The sequence below is a fragment of the Harpia harpyja genome, chromosome 3 (assembly GCF_026419915.1).
Source record: "Harpia harpyja isolate bHarHar1 chromosome 3, bHarHar1 primary haplotype, whole genome shotgun sequence".
In the NCBI taxonomy this organism is placed as follows: domain Eukaryota; kingdom Metazoa; phylum Chordata; class Aves; order Accipitriformes; family Accipitridae; genus Harpia; species Harpia harpyja.
In genome coordinates, this window is record NC_068942.1 from 47,568,123 (window position 1) to 47,589,065 (window position 20,943).

Here is a 20,943-nt window from a genome sequence, read left to right on the forward strand (position 1 = left end):
GTTTTGGTCCATGTTTTGATGTTCTATTGCTGTCTTATTGGTTCTACTCTTCTGGGGATTCTACAAACAGTGGCAGTAAAATTTAAAGTCTTTGGACTATTTTCAATCCTTGTTTAAATTAGAATTTGATTCCTTTTTTTAGTTCAGAAAGTAGAAGCCAAGCCAGGGAACTGGAAATACACTTTTGGATTAATTTTGATTTGGAAGCAGATAGAAGCAGGGCTTTGATGGTCTAGGAATGAACTCCAGTTGCTTGTTTAGGAGGGCTGTAGCTTCTGGGACAATGTCTTACAGAAGACAGGCGTCTTTTAAATCATTACACAGCTGTAATGAAGGGTCTTCTCTTTCTTCATCTGGCCAAATGTAGCCATGGTATGGATTAAGGGAAACCATAGTATGAGACCGAGGTTCTAGAGGTCCATTTGGTAAATCTACACCTTAACACTTACAGCCATCACTAAACCTGTGTAATCAATGCCCAGCCTCCTCATTTTTTCATTGCTGATTTAAATTTCTCTGGCTTTGAGTTTCATGCTTTCAATTTTGTTACACCTTTGGATTTTGTTACATTCTCACTAAATGCAAGAGCTATTTAGTACCTTATGAAGGTACTTAAACCCTGTAATTAATCTTCATCGGATACAATTAAGACAGGAATTCTTTGTATCTCTTGCTGTTGGGTACTTTCCCAGGTCTTCATTTCTATTTGTGATTGCCTTTTATGCAATTTGCCTGTTGGCCTGGTTTTGGCTGGAATAAAGTTAATTTTCTTCTTAGTAGCCAGTATAGCGCTGTGTTTTGGATTTAGGATGAGAATAATGTTGATAACATGCTGATGTTTTAGTTTTTGCTAAGCGGTGTTTATACTAAGTCAAGGACTTTCCAGCTTCTCATGCTGCCCTGCCAGCAGAGGCTGGGAGTGCACAAGAAACTGGGAGGGGACACAGCAAGGACTGTTGACCCAAACAAGCCAAAGGGGTATTCCATACCGTATTATGTCATGCCCAGTATATAAACTGGGGGAGTTGGCTGGGGGGCACTATGGCTCAGGGATTGGCTGGGCATCGGTCAGTAGGTGGTGAGCAATTGTATTGTGCATCAATTGGTTTTGTATATTCTATTATTGTTGTTGTTATTATTATTCTCCCTTCCTTTACTGTCCTATTAAACTGTCCTTATCTCAACCCGAGAGTTTTACTGGTTTTTTTCCTGATTCTCTCCCCCATCCCACTGTGGGGGGCAGAGTGAGCGAGCAGCTGCATCATGCTTAATTACTGGCCAGGGTTAAACCACGACACCTGTGTATAGTGATTGTATGTTTACAGTTCAGTTTAAATCATTGTATTTAATGCATGTTTTTTAGAGCTCACGTGTCTGTGTGCATGCACGTGTATGCCATAATATCTTATCAGCTCTACATTTATGTGCAAAGCTAAGCAAAACTAAAATTTCCTCTTGTTATTTCAGTCTGATGTATCTTCACCCCATTTTCCTTCTCAGCATGGAAGACCTCTTTGCTTTATCCTCTGCTCTCAGAAACACCATGGAAAATCTGGTCATGTGGTCTTAGAAAATAATGCTAATTACTGTGTTCAGATTTTCTTTTCCATCACCATTGTAAAAGGTCTTTTATTCGAGAGCCTACATCTGCATTCTGGACCCAGTGGTGGTGTATGAAATAGACTATGCTGAAGGTGGCACATTGTTTTCTGACTTTAATGGAATGTACTTTTTTTTATTTTTACAGAGTACCAAGCTGCCATTTTGCACTTAAAGAGGGAACACAAAGAAGAAATTGAAACATTAAAGGTATACTTCTATAATGATTTTTTTCTGTCCCTGACTCTAGTGCATTTTACAGATTTAAGTAGTGCAAACATATACTTTCCATCAAATGTTAAGAATTTAATTGTTTCTTTCTAAAAGTTGTTTTCAGTTGACTGCCAACTCAGTTAAAATTAATCTAGTTAAAATCCATACATGCACTCATATATGATGGCAAAAAGCAGTTTTACATGTTTCCCCTTTGTAGTTTTGCTTATTGTTGTGCTCTTAAATTCTTCCCTCTAACTCAGCAGTGCAGTACTTTTACATTTGTTTATTATATTAAGGCACTGGCATTTATCTACTCACTCTTTCTCAGTGAAACATACTTCTGTAGAAGCAGTTTTCTGTAATTTTAGACTAAAAATAAGCATGGTAGTTCCATTTGTGAGAGTCTCTGAAATTTTGTATTGAACACTCTTTATTGATGCCTGGTTTTGTAAGTGTAAACTTGACCAACTGTCTAATTGTCAAAATCAGAAATAATGAATTTTAATGTTAGAACTCACTTTCCCTTGGCATGATTGACTCTGCTAAGCAAAGTGAAATATTACAAGGAAGTGTTTTTATCATAAAAGCAGGAACTTAAATGGCACTATAACTTAATTTGTTGAGCAGTCCTAGTTTAAAGAAAAATTAACAGCATCTTCCTTTTCTCGCCAATTGTGATATATTCTTAAGCATAGCTACACTGTGTTCTAATACAGTTCCATATGCTAAATACTTAGTATACAAGTCATCAAGTACAAAACATTCCGTATTTTCTTTGTCATCATTAAGGTAAATAGAATGGAAAAAAACCAAATTTACTAACACAGGGAGTCAGATAATCCAATATATTGATACAGCGACTGTGTCATTAGGCAGATCACATATAGCAATCATCAGGCTAGTACAAGTACAGTATTTGTATTGTGCAGAGTATTTATATCTCTGTGTCTGCACAAAGGCCAGGGCATAATGGACATAAAACCTATGAAGTTGAGAAAGCTCAGTGAGGTCTTTGAGTAGACAGGGCTGGAATGATGGTAGCAGCTTGTGGAGTGGACAGGACAGTGAAAGAGTATCTGTTGTGTGCAGCATCTCTTAAAATTCAGCACAGCGAAATGCAAGGTAGCACTAAAGTAAATGTAACAGTAATGTACAATAAATATTATTAATTAGAACTCTTACAAAGAATAGCGTAACTCTCCCACACAAGAGCAGTAGATGCATTTATTCATTTTGAGAGGGTATTTCAGACAATACATAGCCTCAGTGAGAGAGGAAAATGTGTTTGTGCATCTGCAGCAACCCTGGAAACAGTAGAGGCAGAGGAGTCAGGTGCTGGCATGAAAAATCACACATCTCCAATTTCATCTTTCATTAAAAGAATGTTCATCTTGCAGATTTTGTTTTCTATAAGAGTACGTCTGAAAGACACTGTAGGAAAAGTAGATTCATTTATTTGCTGCTCATAACTTTGAATGATACAAACATTCTCTTTTAAATCAGATTATTATTTTTTATCTGGATTATTTGAGTTTTCCTCAAATATCATCACGTCTTAATGATTAATTGTGTTTATATGTTATCTTGTTTGGTAGTAAGGAAAATTATAAGTGGGTTGTTTCCAGAAAAGTGAAATTGTGATGTAGCTCTCAGGACCATAAAATCTCACCATTTTATATATGTGTGTAAATATAATTAGAAATGAGCTAAAATGCAAGTATTTTTTGTCCATTATTAGTAGAAGACTTATGCACTCTTTGCAGCAATGTCCTACAGATCATGTTTTCTTGTATTGCATGCATTTGACAATTATTTTCATGTTTGGTACTATTTTAGCTTAAACTATGTAGTTCCAAAAGCAAACCAGAAAAGGTGATACGAATGTTTCATAAGCCTTTTAGGTAATGGCAGTGAAGTGTAAGATCTACATCATGATGATCAGAAAAATAATTGATTCAGGAAAATAATACTTACGTTTATTGTATGCAAGACATAATTCAAACAATGTTTTTTTATTTCTATTTTGAAGTTACTCATAAGTTACTGGCAACCTTGCACAGAGTTCTGTTTATAAGTTTCTAAGACTAATGATTCCTGAGACATAATGTGATTTTTCATTTTAAAATATTGAAGGACATAAAAACTTCCTATACCAAAGGCCAGTTGAAGCAAGTATCTTGTCTCCAGCAGTGACCAGCAGTGGGTGCTTAGAAAACACATGTAAGAAATACAGAGTGTAAGGGTAATGCCTTCTTTCTGTATGGTGCTTTTTGTTTTGATTTGGGGTTTTTTGGCAAGTGAGTGTCTTCATTGTCTCTTCCATGTTGCTTCTACTACCACTGCCTCCATACCCCTTCTTTAACAGGGTGCTGCTTGATTTTTGGACCTCAGCCCAACCTGGTGTAAGGCATCAGGTTCATAAAAGATGCATAGTGACTAAATTGCTGAGAAATGTTGCCCTAGTATACCATTTCCAGTAATTAGGGTTTTAAGGGTTTCCTGAAACAGAGTCTGCACACAGTACTGATGAATATATATATATATATAGTACTGATGAATAAATTGTAGTATCACGTGCTTCTGTGACTTCTGAATGCTATACCATCTGAGTAGTGTTCCTGTTCTTTCTCTGTATGTACTTGACAATGAATTCCTTGTACTAGAATGTGACCCATCATAGATGCATCCCTTTTGTTTGTATAGTTGTTTTGGAGCTCTTTATTTCTCTGGAACATGTAGAATGCCATATGAAAACTTCTATATAGTGCCAGACTAATAATCTAAAAAACATTTAGGCTGAAAATACTGAATTCCTATATTCTTAATATGTCCTGTGTGCAAAGAAGGTCAAGACTAAGTTACTCATTTTGTGAAGAGAATGTCGAATCTTACTGCAGCATTATTTTTTATAGTGGGTGAAATTTGAGTCAGATGCTGCTGCATGGTCCTGCTGCTTTGGTAAAACTGCTAAAGTTTTAGTAGTTTTCTAAATGAAAGGGTGTAATTTCAAACTTTTTTCTCCCTTTTTTTATAGCCTGTCTACTTTTAAGAGGTTCCTTCTCCTGCATCCTTGATGTTCCAACATTTTAAAGAACAAAATTTTTTTCTCTGTATCTCTGTTGTTAGCCTTTATTATTTTGTCTTTAATTTCAAAGGAATTTTTCCTGGGTTTTGTGTTTCATTTAAAAATTATTGCTTTTCCCAGAAATCGCTACAGTCTGTAATATTTAAATATAACAGCAAAGGGTCATGATTTTTGTTCATTGTTTATGTTACCAGCATTTGCACTGGTAAAAATGGAATGCATTAGAGAAGGCCAGACATTGTCTGTATACTCTCTTTCTTGTGGCTTTTCATTATTTGAAGGAAGGGAAAGATGTATTTTAAGATAAAAAAATATGAACTACTGCATACATATGGAACTTTATATTATAAAATTTCATATGGGAACGTATAGGGAAGTAAAATTGTTTTGTGATTTAATGTAATACCTTGTTGCATTTTATTCTTTAATGGTATAATAGAAGAATATGGTGGTGGATCCCAACTATTGGAAATGCTTGGGTTAAATGTGATTTTTCTACTATGCACTGAAGGAACCTACAGACAGAGATTTCTCTGAACCAGCTCTTTTGCAAACTGTTCCAAATCCCGTATCTTGTATTTATGAAGAAGGTTGATCATCATTCCTTCTCTGAAAAAGATTAGGAGTGAGACCTTTATTCTTTGTTATTCTTAAAATGGCTAGAAAATTCTTAACCATCTATTGAGCTAATGAGCTGTTCAGGCTTTTCAGCCCTGGAAGGTATGTGTAGGGGAAAGTTCTCAAAAAACTATTAAACTGTTCTCTGAAGGTAAAAGCAAGCAAAGTTATCCAGAATCTGTCCCTTGAAACCTGTATATAGTGGCTTATAAGGGAGAGATCTGTTTACTCTTTAGCAATAGAAAGCATCCTGTGCTTCTGTACTGTTTCTGTTGGAAGTTATTTTTTTCTTTGACTATGTGAATGAAATTCCTAATGGATTTTTATTCTATAAGATTTGTTACTCCTATGTTCATTTCCTATAAACTTCATATGGAATACCCAGAGTACAACCAGAGCTTTACCCATACCACCAGTTTGAAAAGGTTGGTGCTGATTCTGTAGACAGTTGAAGTTGCAGCAAACATAGCAGTCTTGAAGGATGTAGAACAATCACTGGATAGGAAGGATGAATGACAGTATTGTGTTTATTTTATATTGCCATCTTTATGTTATCACAGTAACTTGAAGCTTTGTTCCTTTTTTTGATGTCACTTGAAATCAATTCTAGTCATGTAGCGTGCATATTAATTAAATTAAAATTACAACATTTATTACACCAAGTCAATTATTGATGGATCTGTACCATATCATATTGCATAACAATCAGAATAACTCATAACATCTCTTAATGGGTTCATTAATGGACATAATTCAACTGAATCCTCCACATGAAGATAATCTTTAGAAAGGGTAATATAGTAGAGATAAATACTTATTTTTTACCCATTTACCTTTAACTACATTTATTAGTTGCTGTGTTCAAAGCATTTCTTGAATTTTTCACCTAATATTTACAAAAAGTGAATGATTGATTTTTAAGACATTAAACTATTTCTATTCGCCACTGTTGAATTTTTTACTTTTCCTGCTTCTGCCGCTAGATGTCAGCTAAGTCTTTCAGAAGAAGTTCCCAAAGCCTGTCACAGCTTCTCTATATGTGTGCAAATTTCATACTTCCTTCTAAACTGTGAGAGTATGTGTGGTGGTAACATTGTGCCCACTATTTGTGGATCTGGCACAGTCTTAGTTTTAGGTCAGAAATTAGCTTGCACATTATGGAACTAGAATTGAAGTTGCTCAATAGATAAGTAGTAGCTGTCATCACCTTAAGAGTATTTTTCCCTACAGAACCAAGTCTACAGTATCTAATAACTAAGTAGATGACAATGACTTAACATTAAATCAAAATACTGTAAATGGACTACTGACTTCTGAGAGGAAGGAATTAACTTGAAGGCAATATTCTGATTGCAGTACTTAATCCAACACATAGCTGCACAAGGGTGCAGCACACCTTTTTTTTTTTCTGTAAGTTCCGTTGATACAATGAGTAACAGTGCTTTTTCCCTAATTTCTTCTTCTTTCCTTTAGCACAAGGGTACCAAATATCCCTTCATCTTCAGTTACGCAAAGTTTAATACTGCTTTTGGAAGGTGGAATCAAAGTCCTAAGCTGGCCTGTAACACTGTACCCTATACATGGATCTTTCTCTCTGATACAGGTTATTAGGCTTCCACCAACTCACTACATCTTTTACATGTTCCCAAACTGAGAATAATAGTGTCTTTAGCCATTAATCACAGGTTTTTATGATAATATTACTGTATATTATATGATGCACATTATGTAATATACTCTATAAGAAATAATAATAGATATTTGATCACAATAAAATATAAAGTATACATAGCTTGTAAATTATACCATAAATATTATATAATAAAATAATATTTCTACATCTCTTGAAGTATCTTATTGCAAATTTTAGAAGGAAATACCTGTAGTTGCATCTAACACAGTTATGAATCTATTATTGAAACTTAAGAAATCGTGAACGGTAATGCTGTTCGTGTATAACTGCCTGTGACATTATGAAAGAGGAGGCTGGCCTCATTTAGAGAAGAATATGATCGGGTGTTCATAGTGACCTTTACGGTCTCCTTAGTAATGTTTGCATTTTTGCAAAGGTTTCAAGAGCTGAAATGTAGAAGTGGGTAGAAAGTAATTTCCTTTTCACAGAAGAACTTGGTTAACTTCGAAAACAATTTCATATCATACATTGAGATTAAAGACCAGTGCCTCGAAGTACCACCGAAAAAGGTTGAAAAATGTGGAAGAAAAAGGAATGTGAAAGGGAAAGTCATAGCACCAGGCAAAATTGTATGATAATTAAAAGATTATTCATTTTTATTTTGTACTGAGACCACAAAGGCATAAGAACATTTTCTCAGTTCCTGAGTGAAGTAATAAAACTTCACCTATGTGACGACCTTTCATTCTTTTACAAATCTGTTTTTACATCTCTCATGCTTCACAAGTCCTTCCCTGGCCCTTTGTCTTTTCACTTTCCCATTTGTTTTCCCTCACAGTCAGTGTGCTTCCATTTGTGAATGCTTCCATTGCTCTTTAATTATGAGAATAATAAAAGATGCTGCTTCTCCCTACAACATTTTGAAATTTGTAATTCAACTGTGGGAGGCAATGGTGAATAGTGTTGAAAGCTGTTACATGCCAGAATGCCTATCAAAAAAACTCTCATAGAGTCACCTCTTATAGAGGTGAGTGATTTCACTTTTATTTTGACAATCTAAAATGTCATTTACATATATGTAAAAGTGAAATTTCATTTTAGCTCAGAAAGAACACCAGAAATTAGATGGCTTAACACCAAATAAAAAAAATTTAAAATACTTGAAGTTGTCTAAATCTTCTCTTTTGTAGATAGTCTATTACATTGAAGTGGAATTTTTTTTTAACAGATTCAACTGATATACTGTAATATTTCTGACCTGGATGCTCTTAGGTAGGGATCTTTATCATTCCTTTCTGGAAAAAAGAAATCTTTTAATTTTTTTTTTTCCCTTCAGTTTTCTGTGTGCATATGTGAATTCTTGCATAGGGTAGGGATTTCACAATTTGCGAGAAATCACTATGTTTTGAAATCTACTATTAAAATATGGAGGCCAATGACAAATAGTGTTGAAAGCTTTGATATGCCATAGTACTTAACAAAACAATATTTAAGAAGTGGATAATATGCTGATTTTTGGTAATAAAATTTTGCTTCAGGATGCTGAGATTGTTGTTTTTAACCTTTACAAGACGAAATGCATCCATGAAGTGGCTAGCTGCTTTGTGTGTTCTTTGCTGGATTTTCATGTCCCAGCATGCACTAATGGAAGAAAATCTGTATCATGTATGCTTCTGTCTGGTGAAGTGGAGTTGCAGCTCAAAGGAGCAGCCAAGGTCAGCAAGGGTTTATTAGTCAGTCTTTCCTAATGAGCTGTTCAGGCTTTTCAGCATTTCCATGTGGTGTTACTGATGAAGGTCTCCCAGCTTGTGGTTAATTATTGATACTGCTCTTGCCTAACTTGAAATGTTTCAGGTTTTTGTGCTTAGCTGCTAAATATATGGCTTCACCGCTGTGTGTGTACTGTGTGTCTTTATGAATCTTCTTGGCTACTTTGTCCTCATGAAGGAATTCTCCCTGTTCAGTGAGGAGCCTCTCTGCAGTGCAAGACAGTGAAAATGCAAAGATTGAGAAAAGCATAAAAAATCCGAGAAAGAAGAGACTGAAATCCTATGAAATTGTATTAAAATATCAATTTCGGTACTCCTAAGGCTCCCAGACAATGGGAGCAAGATTGTCTTTAAGGTATGTATTTCCTGAAATAGAAAAATCCCAGCAAGAGAAAAATCACCCTGTAATGTAAAATTTGCATGGCCAGTGCTGGAGAAGGTGGAATAGCAGGCTAGGGAATGATAGCAAAGGACAAGAGCAATAAAACAGTAACTTTATACAGGGTGCATACAAGCACACAAAGAGCTAGCAAGAAGTGCTTTAACCTCTTTGGAACCACTTGTTGTCAATTGCATCTGCATTCAGAAAGGAAGCTTGGAATGATTCTTCATGGTGTGTGAAGATATTCCCCAGTTTAGTGCTTAATCATGTTTTAAAACTTGCACATTATAATGCCTATATTCGTGTCATACTCTGTAATAAAATTCTTGAAGTTTTAAGTATCTCTGCTGTGCTCTGATGCTTATATTAAGGAAAATTCTCCCCCTTTCCCTCCATTGACTTCCTATTTTCCATATTTTTGATGCAATGGGTGCTTTTCATCCTTATTTTCCTTTAATCCTATGTTTACATTGTGATTGTTTTCCTATCAGATAACTTGAATATCCAGGAAGACTCTTTTCTTTCCTTGTGTTGGGTTTTTTTCACTGCTACTTGCCACGTCTTGTATTGCAGCTTTAGTATTTTCATCAATACAATTTCAGTTTAAGAACTGGGAATGTTTAGACTTCATGTCAGCTGCAGAATGCTGTTAATTCCACATGTTGATCCAAGGATTCTCCTGTTTATTTAAGAAGTTACCACAGACCATATTCTGTATATTGAATACAGTGAAAATCTCTTTAACTCTCTTTCAGCACATGGACACGGACATGGTATTATATAGTTAAAATATGCATAGAGATCGACAAGATAATTTATAGCCTTAAAACTTCAGCAAGACTGAGCTCGTGCTCAAATTTAGACACATTACAAAACACTCAATGAGGGCTAAAATGAAACTCTTCTAAAAAAATTCATTATAAAACCCTGCATTTATCATAGTTAGTGAAAGTTAATTTATTCCGTCACCTTGAGTAAATATGTTATGCGCTCAGGAGAATAAAATGGAACACATAGTGTGAATATGATGACATTTTATTTTGACAGATTTGGAAGACCACTGTAACATAGGAAACAATTGTCTACAAGAGAAATGAAGTGAAATGTGATCATGGGAATATAAAAGCTAATAAAAATTAAGTAGTATCGATGTTATCTTACTGTTTTGATTTTGGAAACATGTACCCCATGCCTCCTTGCCAAAATTATCTGCTTTTTGAAATTTACTACACCAGATGTTTGTTTGAATCTAATAATTGTAAGCCATTTCTCTGAATGAAATACATAATTTTCTGTAGTTTAAAAATTCTGGCTCTAATATTCCTGTTTTTAGAACAGGGACAAATTTGGCAAGGATGAACATTTTGCTGATAGAGGGAAAATCTGTCTGAAATTGGAAGTTAAAACTTTTGAAACAAACTATTTTTTCTCATACTCAGTAAAGACTTCAGATTTTAGCAGCTTCTGACTTTGCAAATCTAGTGCTTATGGTATCTATTGCATCTTCTGGTGCTGACCAGATTTTTAATGTGCCATTTCCACAAAGCCACTGAAGATACCAAAGCCACCAAAATTGTTATAACACTGGGGCAAAACTAAGTTCCACTGATTAATGGGTGCCACAAGTTACTCTTGGTTAGGTGGAGATCACCCTTCCAAGGATGCTTTGAAACTGAAAGCTAGAAGCCTGTCTCCTGACCCCCTTTTTGATGATGAGGCAATGTGAAAGAAGAGCCGCTGGGATTTGAAGCAGGCTACAAGAGCTGGTACAATGTATGGAGATGCGAGAGGTGAAGCTTTAGGTAGAAAATGGTGAGTAGAGATAACCAAGATGAGACTGGCAAGCTGGAGGGGGAAAGAAGTAGTCTGGAAGTTAAAGCAGAAAACTGTAGGAGATAGATTGCAGAGACTTGGATCCGGGCATCACCATACAGGTTTTGCTTATAAGTGGACAATTTCCCCCAGGATATGAATCCTAGAATGAATGCAGTCTATTCAGTATTTGATTTTATTTTTATTGGTCAGTAAGTAATACTCTCCCTTGTTTATTAATCAAAATGTGATCTGAATATAGGTAGTTTCATTATGGATTTGCCAGTGTCAGTCCAGTTTTCCAGTTTTAATTTGTCAGGATGTTTCATATGTATAAATTGATTTTACAATATGTATTCAGATAGGCATGTATTATTACTATTATTCATATTTTATGCACAGAGATCTCAGGTATTTTATTGGGATGCTTACGTTTGCATATATGTTCATACCACAGTTCATTTTTAACTTACCTTGCAACTATAAATTGGATCCCAGAATCTCAAGATAGTTGGTTAGAAGATAAGGTGTATCATTGGTTAACACTTGAGAAACACTGACTAAAATGACTTGTGACTCATCTGGCAGGAACTTTGCAGTTTGAGCAAGTATAGAATCTGCTTTTCCAGGTCAGCATTATCATGCCTTTACTATAATACTGTTGTGTCTCTTCCTGAGGTTTCATGCTTTGTTCATTATATACCTTTCAACTTCAGCACACATAATGCAGAACTCTTAAAAGTTTAGTTTTTTCATAATACAGTTTTTAGTTATTGTCTGGAATAACTCCGATCATGTTCACTGAATGAGATACTGGTTTTGTTGAAGAGAAAGTTTCTGCGTAGCTGCACTACATGGAAATATTGATAGAGAGGGAGGAAATTAGGGTTGCTCTGGCAATGACACTTGTAGTTTTCCCTTTTGAGTAATTGACCAAAGTTGGTTTTTTAACAGATTTTTGTGCGGGCAATATTTTCTTCAAATTCCATAATGGGAATGTCTAGAATAATGTGCCTATGCATAATTAACATGCAGTATACGTTAGTTTAAAGTAGGTATGTCTTTTACACAGTTATAGAGTCATTTCCATAATTGATGTTATACTTCTGTTTATCCAGGTAGAATCTCTGAGTTCATAAGCTGTATCTTAGATAAGTGTACTGATATCTGTATCTGCTAAGTGTCGCATAAACATCTCTACAGTGTTAAAAAGAAGACTAGTTATAAACACAGCATTAGGTTTTCTTGTGAATGTTACCTGATCGGTGAATATTTAAAGACTGTCTTCTGGTTTTACCACTAAAGTTTATGATAGCATCTGCAGAATTGGAAGCTTCCTAGGTAGAAGTCAAGGAAGATAACCTTGTGTGTGTAGGGTCTCCTCATATACTTTGCCTTGACAAAAATATCTGCAGTTTGAATTTTCTCTTTAATCATTGTAATTGAGGCAAGTACTATGTTGTCAATATGAAAAAATCTTTTCTATAATGAAGTTGTGAGGAAAGGAATAGATTTTTTTTTTGTCCTTCTGTAAAAAGTGTGTAACTTAATGAAAACTTGTTTTCTGAATGTGAAGCTGAATGTGAAATTAACCTCTGCCTTCATTTCCTTTGCTATAGAGAAAGAGGTAGTATTTTTCATAGTATAATATATTTTATGTTGAAGGGAGGACTGTTTCACCAAGCAATCCATTTGTTTTAACATGTTGAGGTCCCTCTCTATAACATGAGGAATGTGATAATTGTAAGCATCAGAGAATTACTCTTTTAGTTGACTATGTTCCTTAAAGTAAAATCAAACCTCTGTTGTTATTTTGATATCTGGTGTAAAAAAAGGCCCCAGAAAATTAATTTCCCTCCATAGCTAGGAAGTGAATGGCTTGCCACACCTCAAAATCTTTTAGTTATTTTCATTGCACGTGTGAACTCTCTATATATTGGTGGAGAGGCTAATCATCTCCTCAGCGTAGGTATTCTTAGAATTTTTAGACAAAAATTATGTTCATACAGAATGAAAATCTTCAGTTTCTAGAAGCGTAGAGTTACTTTTATTTTATTTTCATAGCAAACTCATAGCACTATTTGGCTGAATATTTCCTATTGAAAAGTAGTATTCATTGTTGCCTGTAATCCTTCTATAGATATATAACTTTATCTTTCTGTACTGTTTTCCATGTGCTGTACTTATACTGCTTTTTGCTTCGACTTTTGCTTCAATCAAATCATTGGTTGCAACTTAGCACAATGTGATATATATCATTACTTTCCTGTGTAGTTACAAAGCTTTGTTATAATGGCTTAATCTTGGAGTCTGGTTGCCAAAGAAATTAGTTCTTTATACTGTGAAGCAATGTTGACAGTAAACTCTCCTTTCCTCTCCACCCCCCTCCCCAAAAGAAAAGGAAGAAAAGGGAAGAAAAACAAGGTTGCATTACAATTCTGGCAACATCAGCCACACTAATAAAATCAAATTCAATGTTGTTTTACGACTTTGAATTTATGTGACTGCACAGGATCAAAGGATTTGTATCCCACTGGACTGCAAGGTCTATAGTTCATGGCAAAAAAACTCATCAAAAAGAACATTTTAGTAGTAAGGCTTTTCATTTTAATCAGCCACAGTAATAAAAAAGCTGTTAGGTGTCCAAAAACATTCTTCCAAGATCAGAGACAACTTGGTCTCTGCTACAGTCAGTTTTCTTATTGGATCCATACTGCCTCTGTAGTTTTTGTCACTGAAACTTCATCTTCAACTTGTTTTCAGCTATTTTTTGCATTGTTTTCAGCTATTTTTTGCATTGTTTTCACATTTTACATGCCAAATCATTATATATATCAGTAAAAGTAATGATTCATAGAATTTCCCTGGCAAATGAGAAATACTGTAACTTCTTTAAAGTAAATTGTCATCAAAACAAGTGATTAACTAAAATAGAATTTTAAATATGGGTCTGTATTTTTATATATTGTATTTTAAAATATTGGAATAGCAATAAATTTTTTTTTCCTTGGATATAATCTTTTGAACACCACCACAAAGCATAGGTGTTAGTATTTTTGTATCTATACAGACATAGTAACCTAGGCTGTCCTGAGACTAAGGTAGCAGCTGCAAGTGAGAAACAGAATAGGGAACTAACTACAATGTTTGTGATAGGAAAGGCCATTGTTATCATGTTTGGATTCTGCATGTTAATTGTTCATGGTCCTAGTTCAACAAAAGTTTGAAATTAATTTTTAACATATGGTGTGGTTTTATTGTCTGATTAGCTTGGCCTCAGAGAAGTTGTATGCCATATATCATTTACATTTATTGATGTGTTGCATGCCGAATTGCCTCATTCCATTCTGCAGAATTTAAATCTTTAGCAGAGTTTAACAATATAGAGAGACTACCAATGAAATTGTCCATGAAAATATCAGTTTTCCTGGAAATTTACAGGTAGGTCTCAATTTAGCTGGCTACCCCTTATTTACAAACTGTGTAAGATTTATTTTTCCTAGCATAAGCTAGCTTACATTTAGGAAGAATCAACATAGGGTTACTTTCTGCAAGGATCGCTCCCTTTCTGCATAGCATGACACACACCGGATGTTACACGGTCTCTTGTAGCTGCTGTACGCTACTTACTTGCAAAATTCTAGTGGGTGGGGTATTCCCTTCTCACTGCTACTTGAGATACACGCAGGCTTATATTGGGTTTTGTCAGTTGAATATTTTCATGGTTTAATTCTTTTAAAAAGCATTCATTCAAATGAACAGAAACTTTAGTATTTGTGGGAATTTTATAAGTTACCTACCAAACATATAAAGTCTACATAAAATGCTAACTTACCTACTGTTAATATTTATTTATTTAATTATTTATAACCTGAAATTCACATGTTTAAGCACATGTTGTTAACAGTTGGCTTTATTAAGTAATATTTAGTCTAGTTTTTTAGAGGTACTATCATTTATTTCAAGGGATGACATTGCTTAGCAAATGTGCCTGTGCCAAGAAGTTAGTGAATCCAAGGCATTAATAATTTTCTGCCTGATACATGTATCAGATTCAAGAAGGATTTAGATTCTAGTGAGGTTTCTCTGTAGGCACAGAGATGCCGCGGTAGATGCCCATCACTTACCAGGTGCTAAAGTTGACATAATAGGATCCATAAATGTGGTGTATGCTGTGGAGTACAATAAACATTATTAGAGATATTTTTCCATATATCGGAATTCATAATGTTTGCAGGATTTTGAGAGATTACCAAGAAATTTCAAGGACACATCAAGGGTTCTATCTGGGTGTTTGATTAGAAGTTACGGAGGAGGGGGGGGATTTACTCTTAAAAAGAGGGTTCATCTGAGTAAAGTTACATGTAAATAGGACAGCTGTAGAAAAGCAAGGACTAGAGATGACCTGTTGTGAGCTATGTATTTTATAACAAAATTCTCCAAGTGAGTTAATTTGTGTAATCTAAAATGGTTGGATGGTAGTTATTAACAGGGAAAGGACTGCGGGGAGGATATGTATATGTGCAGGAAACAAAACCTACATGAATGTATTTTTACAGAAACATTTACAGAGCAGACACAAAGCCGTCAGGATGAGGAGAGCAAACTTTAAGGCAACCTGGAAATCACTCTGTGAGAAGCATGGAAAAGAGGACAGAACATTAAGAGAGAATCGAGGTTTACAAACAGCTGGAAGAGGAAATGCTGAAGCTTAGAAAAATATAGGACTGTTTGCAGTCCGTAATGCAAGAGGTGGTTTGTATCTTGTATGGAATAGTCCCTTGAAATACATGGTCCTGGTCAGAAAACAGCTACAGAGTCCTTGTGTTGTAGATCTGCTTTGCAAGGCTATTCATACTCTTCCTATAGTGACAAAATGGAGGTGCGTTTATTACCTTTATACTTAGGTGGTCACTGAAAGCTTAGCACTAGTGTGAAAGAATGAGCTGATTCAATTCTCGCTCCCACTATATTCCATTGTCAGCAGACTTACTTAATAAGTTCCAGTTGTGTATTTCTTTTTTTTTTTTTAAACTTATGGTACATATTTATTTAAAAAAAAAAACCCCAAACGAACAGCTATTTCTTATTTATTGTCTTTATAGAGCCACTAGATTCAATATGTACAAATGCACTGGCCAAAAGCTTGCAAATGTTTTGACAGGCACTTCTTGTTGGAGACAGGCACACAGGCTTTGCAATTGGAAGGATGATAGCCTGGTTATTATTGATTCTGGGTCCTGGAAAATGGTGAAGAGGAGGAAGAGAAGACAGAAAGCATATATAAAGAATCAAATGCTAACAAATGGGATTTAATTTAGGAGAAGAATCATTTTATAGTAATACAATAAAAGTGAAGGGTGACAACAAGCCTACAATGAATATAGACATTTCAGTGACACATTTCCCATGTGGGAATGTAGTATACAGTTGAATATGCATAGAAGATGAAATAGGAAAGACAAAGAGAAAAACAGCACTGGGAATTGCTAGGAAATTAGTTCAGGAAGCAAAGTAAAGGGGTAATACGACTGACATACTATACAGAGGGAGGAGAGTGAAGAGTAGTTGAAGATGTTAATAAATGTTACCTAATTTTGTATGCAGAACTGAGTCTATAGAAAAGAAGTATTCAAAATGTGTTATAAATGCAAACTAATTCTGAAACGCCATGCAAAAATGTTACTGGCTACATCAAGAATAGTTTTGACTGAAATTGGAACAATGAATTGGAAGAATATTAGAAACACATAAGCATACAAGAAAATATAAGAATATGTTAAATACTCACTATAAAAATGCCATGCTTGATTTGAATGTTTTTGCAGCAGAGAGAGTAGATATTACTATGTTAACACTTTCAGTTTCTCATTAATTTCCTGTATTCTGAGAAGTGCAGTTTGCTGGTTTTGAAGTTTTTCTAACAAAGAATAAGAAAATACCAGAAATAACAGCAGACGGAGTACAAAACAGTGCATTTCTCAAAAATCATTTTACCTTACGTTGCCTTTAAATACCTACTTGTATGGAGTGTATTACTTTCTCATACGTTCATTCAGTTGTTCATATACCTGTTTGGGTTTTTTTGAAGTTCATCTTGGTTAGATAGTTTTTCTTCCAGACAGGACAAGGAAAAAGATGAAATGAAGTGTATCACACCAATTATTTCAGTACAATCAAAAAGGTGAGAGAGGGAAGGAGTAGTAAAACTTCTTTACCATCTCCTTCCCTTTATACTAGTCTAGAAATACAAGGTTTTATTTTACTTTGTATCCATATGAATTGGTGGCATAGGAAGGAGAAATTAATGAATGAATTCAAAATTCCAGGTTGATGGCATTACTTGGTTCTTTATGGTAGATAATTCACATGACTTGAGCAGTTATACTGACAATCCTTTTTTTACAGTAGTCACACCTTCAGATAGTATAAATATGAGTCTTATAAAGGCTGGATATGTTAACTGCATCAAGCTTTCTGTCTTCTGTTACGCTTTCTGTAACAACTTCCTTAAGCTCACAGTAATATGTATTTTATAATGAAACAGAGCTTTTAACAACTTCACTCATTATATGAATATGCATTGTTCAAATATAGCAATCAATCTGTTAAGTATGGCTAGAAAATTAAGTAGGTAGGGAAGTTATTATGGAAGATGCCATCTGAGCCACTGTAAATGTGTGACTGATATACTCAAATGCTAATTATTATAATTCTTAATATAGGATATACAATTTGATCATCTAGGTTTCCTTTTCATAAATAGAGATTTTACTATCCTATTTTAAATAGTTAAGCTATTAAAGATCTGCTTTGGGCTTTGGATGTTTAATGATATTTGGCATGTCAAAATGCAATTTAATTACAGTGCTGAATAATTTTGCGGCTTAGTTGTTGGAAGAATAATATCTTATTTTTTTAATGTGTAATCAAATAGCTACATGCTTAGTGTCTATTTATAGGTTTTACTTAATTGTAGTAACCTGAGATTGAGGGCCTTTTCATAACATATCCTTGTAGAAATGGTAATTGTTCAAAGAATCACAAATCAATCTTTACAAATAATTACAGGTGTTGTTAAATCAGAACTTGTATTTCAAAACATATCAAACATGATATATATTTTCACAGTAAATATTATCAAACTTGAAGTGAACTGGTGCTTAAAATGCTATGTGAATTTTAAGCAGTCTGTAGTCCTATATATAAGTAATTATGCACACGATTTTTTTTTAAAAAAGCTGTATGTTGCAGTGTAACTGGGTATATTTTAATGATGTGCTATACCAATAATTTTGTACTCCAAAATTACTGGCTATAAGGCTGTATTTCTTTATCAACTACCCAAATGCCAGTAATTGTTAAATAATTAAATATTCAGAAATATATAGAAAAACAATGTTCTGTATACCCACTGTTGTCAAATTTCCTCCCAACTACTTTTGCCACATTTCCCGTATAAAACTATGTATTTCATATTTTTAAATTAGAAAGAGAATTGGGCTCTGTATACATAGCCTGTACAAATATTTAGAGTTCTGGGAATGTTTGAGAATGGTCAATCATTTAGCTTACATTTTGCTATGAGGTGTAAATATAATCCTTAATGTGTATCCTTGAAAATGGTGATATACCATATGTAACTGATTATATTTCTTGAGGTATTTGCTAGAGAGGAATTTTGATTTTTATGTAAATTGGCACAGGTTTAGTATTTTTTCATTGAGAAATCCTTTGCTGAATCTCTGATTGTTGTTAAAATTTAAAACAAATGTATGTTTTTTCAAGGACAGAGATTTAATAAAAAAGGGCTTTTTTTTCTTTGTCAACACAATACAAGAATAAAAAGTGTGAGCTATTCCAAAAACTGAAGATGAAATTACTTAGAATGAACAAAACCAAAAAGTCAGAGGCTGTCTGTGAAAAATTTGTTTTTCCTCTCTTTTCTATGCACAGTACTTTGATGGGCAAAATATTATTAAGGAAAAAAAAAAGCTGTAAAGTCTATACAAATATTTTTCATAGGCAACTGAATAATTCTTATCTTTTTTTCTTTTTCTTTTCTTTTCCCTTTTGTTTTTGATCTCCCTTTCTCCCCGCATCGTGTCATGTCATGTGTCCTTCCTCCCCCCCACCAAGCATTTCCACTTCTAGAAACCATACCCTTAGATATTTTGTGTCTTCTTTGTTCCCATTTTTTTCATTTTCACAGCTTGGCATAAGTAACTAATTAGATGTAACAATCAGTGTAGAAATTCAGAGAAGGGGATAAAATCGAGCTCACATTCTCTCTACTATGTTGTTTTTCCGGGCTAATTAGAGTAAAAACTGGTAAAAGTGTGTGTTTCTCAGTTAAAGAAGAGGTCTGTCTCTGATATACATAGAACAGCTTTGTTCCTTAAAGACGTGCCATTTTTACACAGTTGCTTTTTAGAGTAGAATTGCACTGTAAACGCTAGTGAAAAAATACGCATTAACAGTGAAGCATTAACTTGCTAGTTTCAAAGCAAGAGTTTTGCATATTGCTTGCTCTAAACAGTGTTTTTTACTGTCCTACTGTTACACTTCTCAAGATGTTTTTAAACATTTATGGTGCAAATAAGTCTTGATGAATAACAAGCCAGCAACTGATTTTTGAACGCAGATTGCTGTAGAGATTTATGGTTTCCTCATATTCAAACATCCAAATTGTTCTAAAACTTTCGTATCAGAGCAATTCTATGTCATGGTTAGAAAGTCTTTGTCCATATAAAATCACATTATATGAAGCAGTAACATAACAAATATACTTGATTCGATTGCATTTAATTGACTATATAGACTATAATTGACTGTATTGACTATTAAATGAGACTGTAATCTTTCTGTCACCTATCAGAGCACAGAGAATAGCTGTCACATTGGTATTGAGATTTGTCTGTGTCAATCCATGTTATCGTTTCAAAAACATTTAGACAACCTGTAGGTTACATTCTGAATGAGAGGATTTAGTCTTTTTCTTTTGTGATTAATTACATACGTTACCATCTGAGACTGTAATAGTTAATAGAAGTATGGTACACTGATCCAATTTCTGGGCTTTTTCTTTCTTTGAACATACGCTTCGTGTTCCTGAGTCTCCTGGGACCAAGGCTGAGCTGTCGGCATTATTTCAGAAAATATATCCTGCCTTTTTTCTCTCTGTTGTGTCAAGTCATTTAGCAGTGACTTGCACTGCAGGTGCAAAAAGGAAGTTGCTGGAGTCATACAGCAGAGGGCTGGGTGTAAGGGGACCTTATTTAGTCAGAATCGGAGGTGCAAAAACCCTGAAACCTGTGTTCCAAGCAAGGGCAGATTTGGAAGTAAAATAAGACTTATCAGGGAGAGGGACAGACCAAACTGCCTATTTATTCAACCTCTTCAAAATGGATATTGGGTGGAAGCAGAGAGCTTATGGAAGAATGGGAAAAGAGGTACATCAGCCAGGAAAGCTAGTTTTAGAGGTCAGAAAAGCATAGGATTAAAATGACAGTTGACAACACTCAAGCTGAATTACATCTTGCAAAGCAGATTTAAGCGTACAGTAGAAGTATTCTTCAGCAATAGAAACAGAAGGAAACTGAGGAAGCAAGGGGAGTGTTACCCAGTAAGGGTGAGCTGGAGACAAAAGGCAATGTAGATTGAACCTAGAAAATTAATACCGAATGAGCTGCCCCAGATTTCAATAGCAGTGATCATGAACACAGGGATGGCATTTTTCTTAAACTGAACATACACACAGCTTTTAGTAGCTGAATGGAGCACAAGGATTACTTTTTTGCATATGACATTTCTCTTTATATATTTTAAT

At 34.6% G+C, this 20,943-nt stretch overlaps 1 protein-coding gene across 6 annotated transcripts in view; it reads left to right on the forward strand.

Moving 5' to 3' along the window:
- FMN1 (formin 1) overlaps nt 1-20,943 on the forward strand; it is a 209,676-nt gene that overhangs the window by 81,591 nt on the left and 107,142 nt on the right. For all 6 annotated transcript variants that reach the window (XM_052782471.1, XM_052782469.1, XM_052782470.1 and 3 more), the window contains one exon: nt 1,748-1,809. In XM_052782471.1, the coding sequence (XP_052638431.1) occupies nt 1,748-1,809 (62 nt within the window). The remainder of the gene's footprint in view (nt 1-1,747; nt 1,810-20,943) is intronic.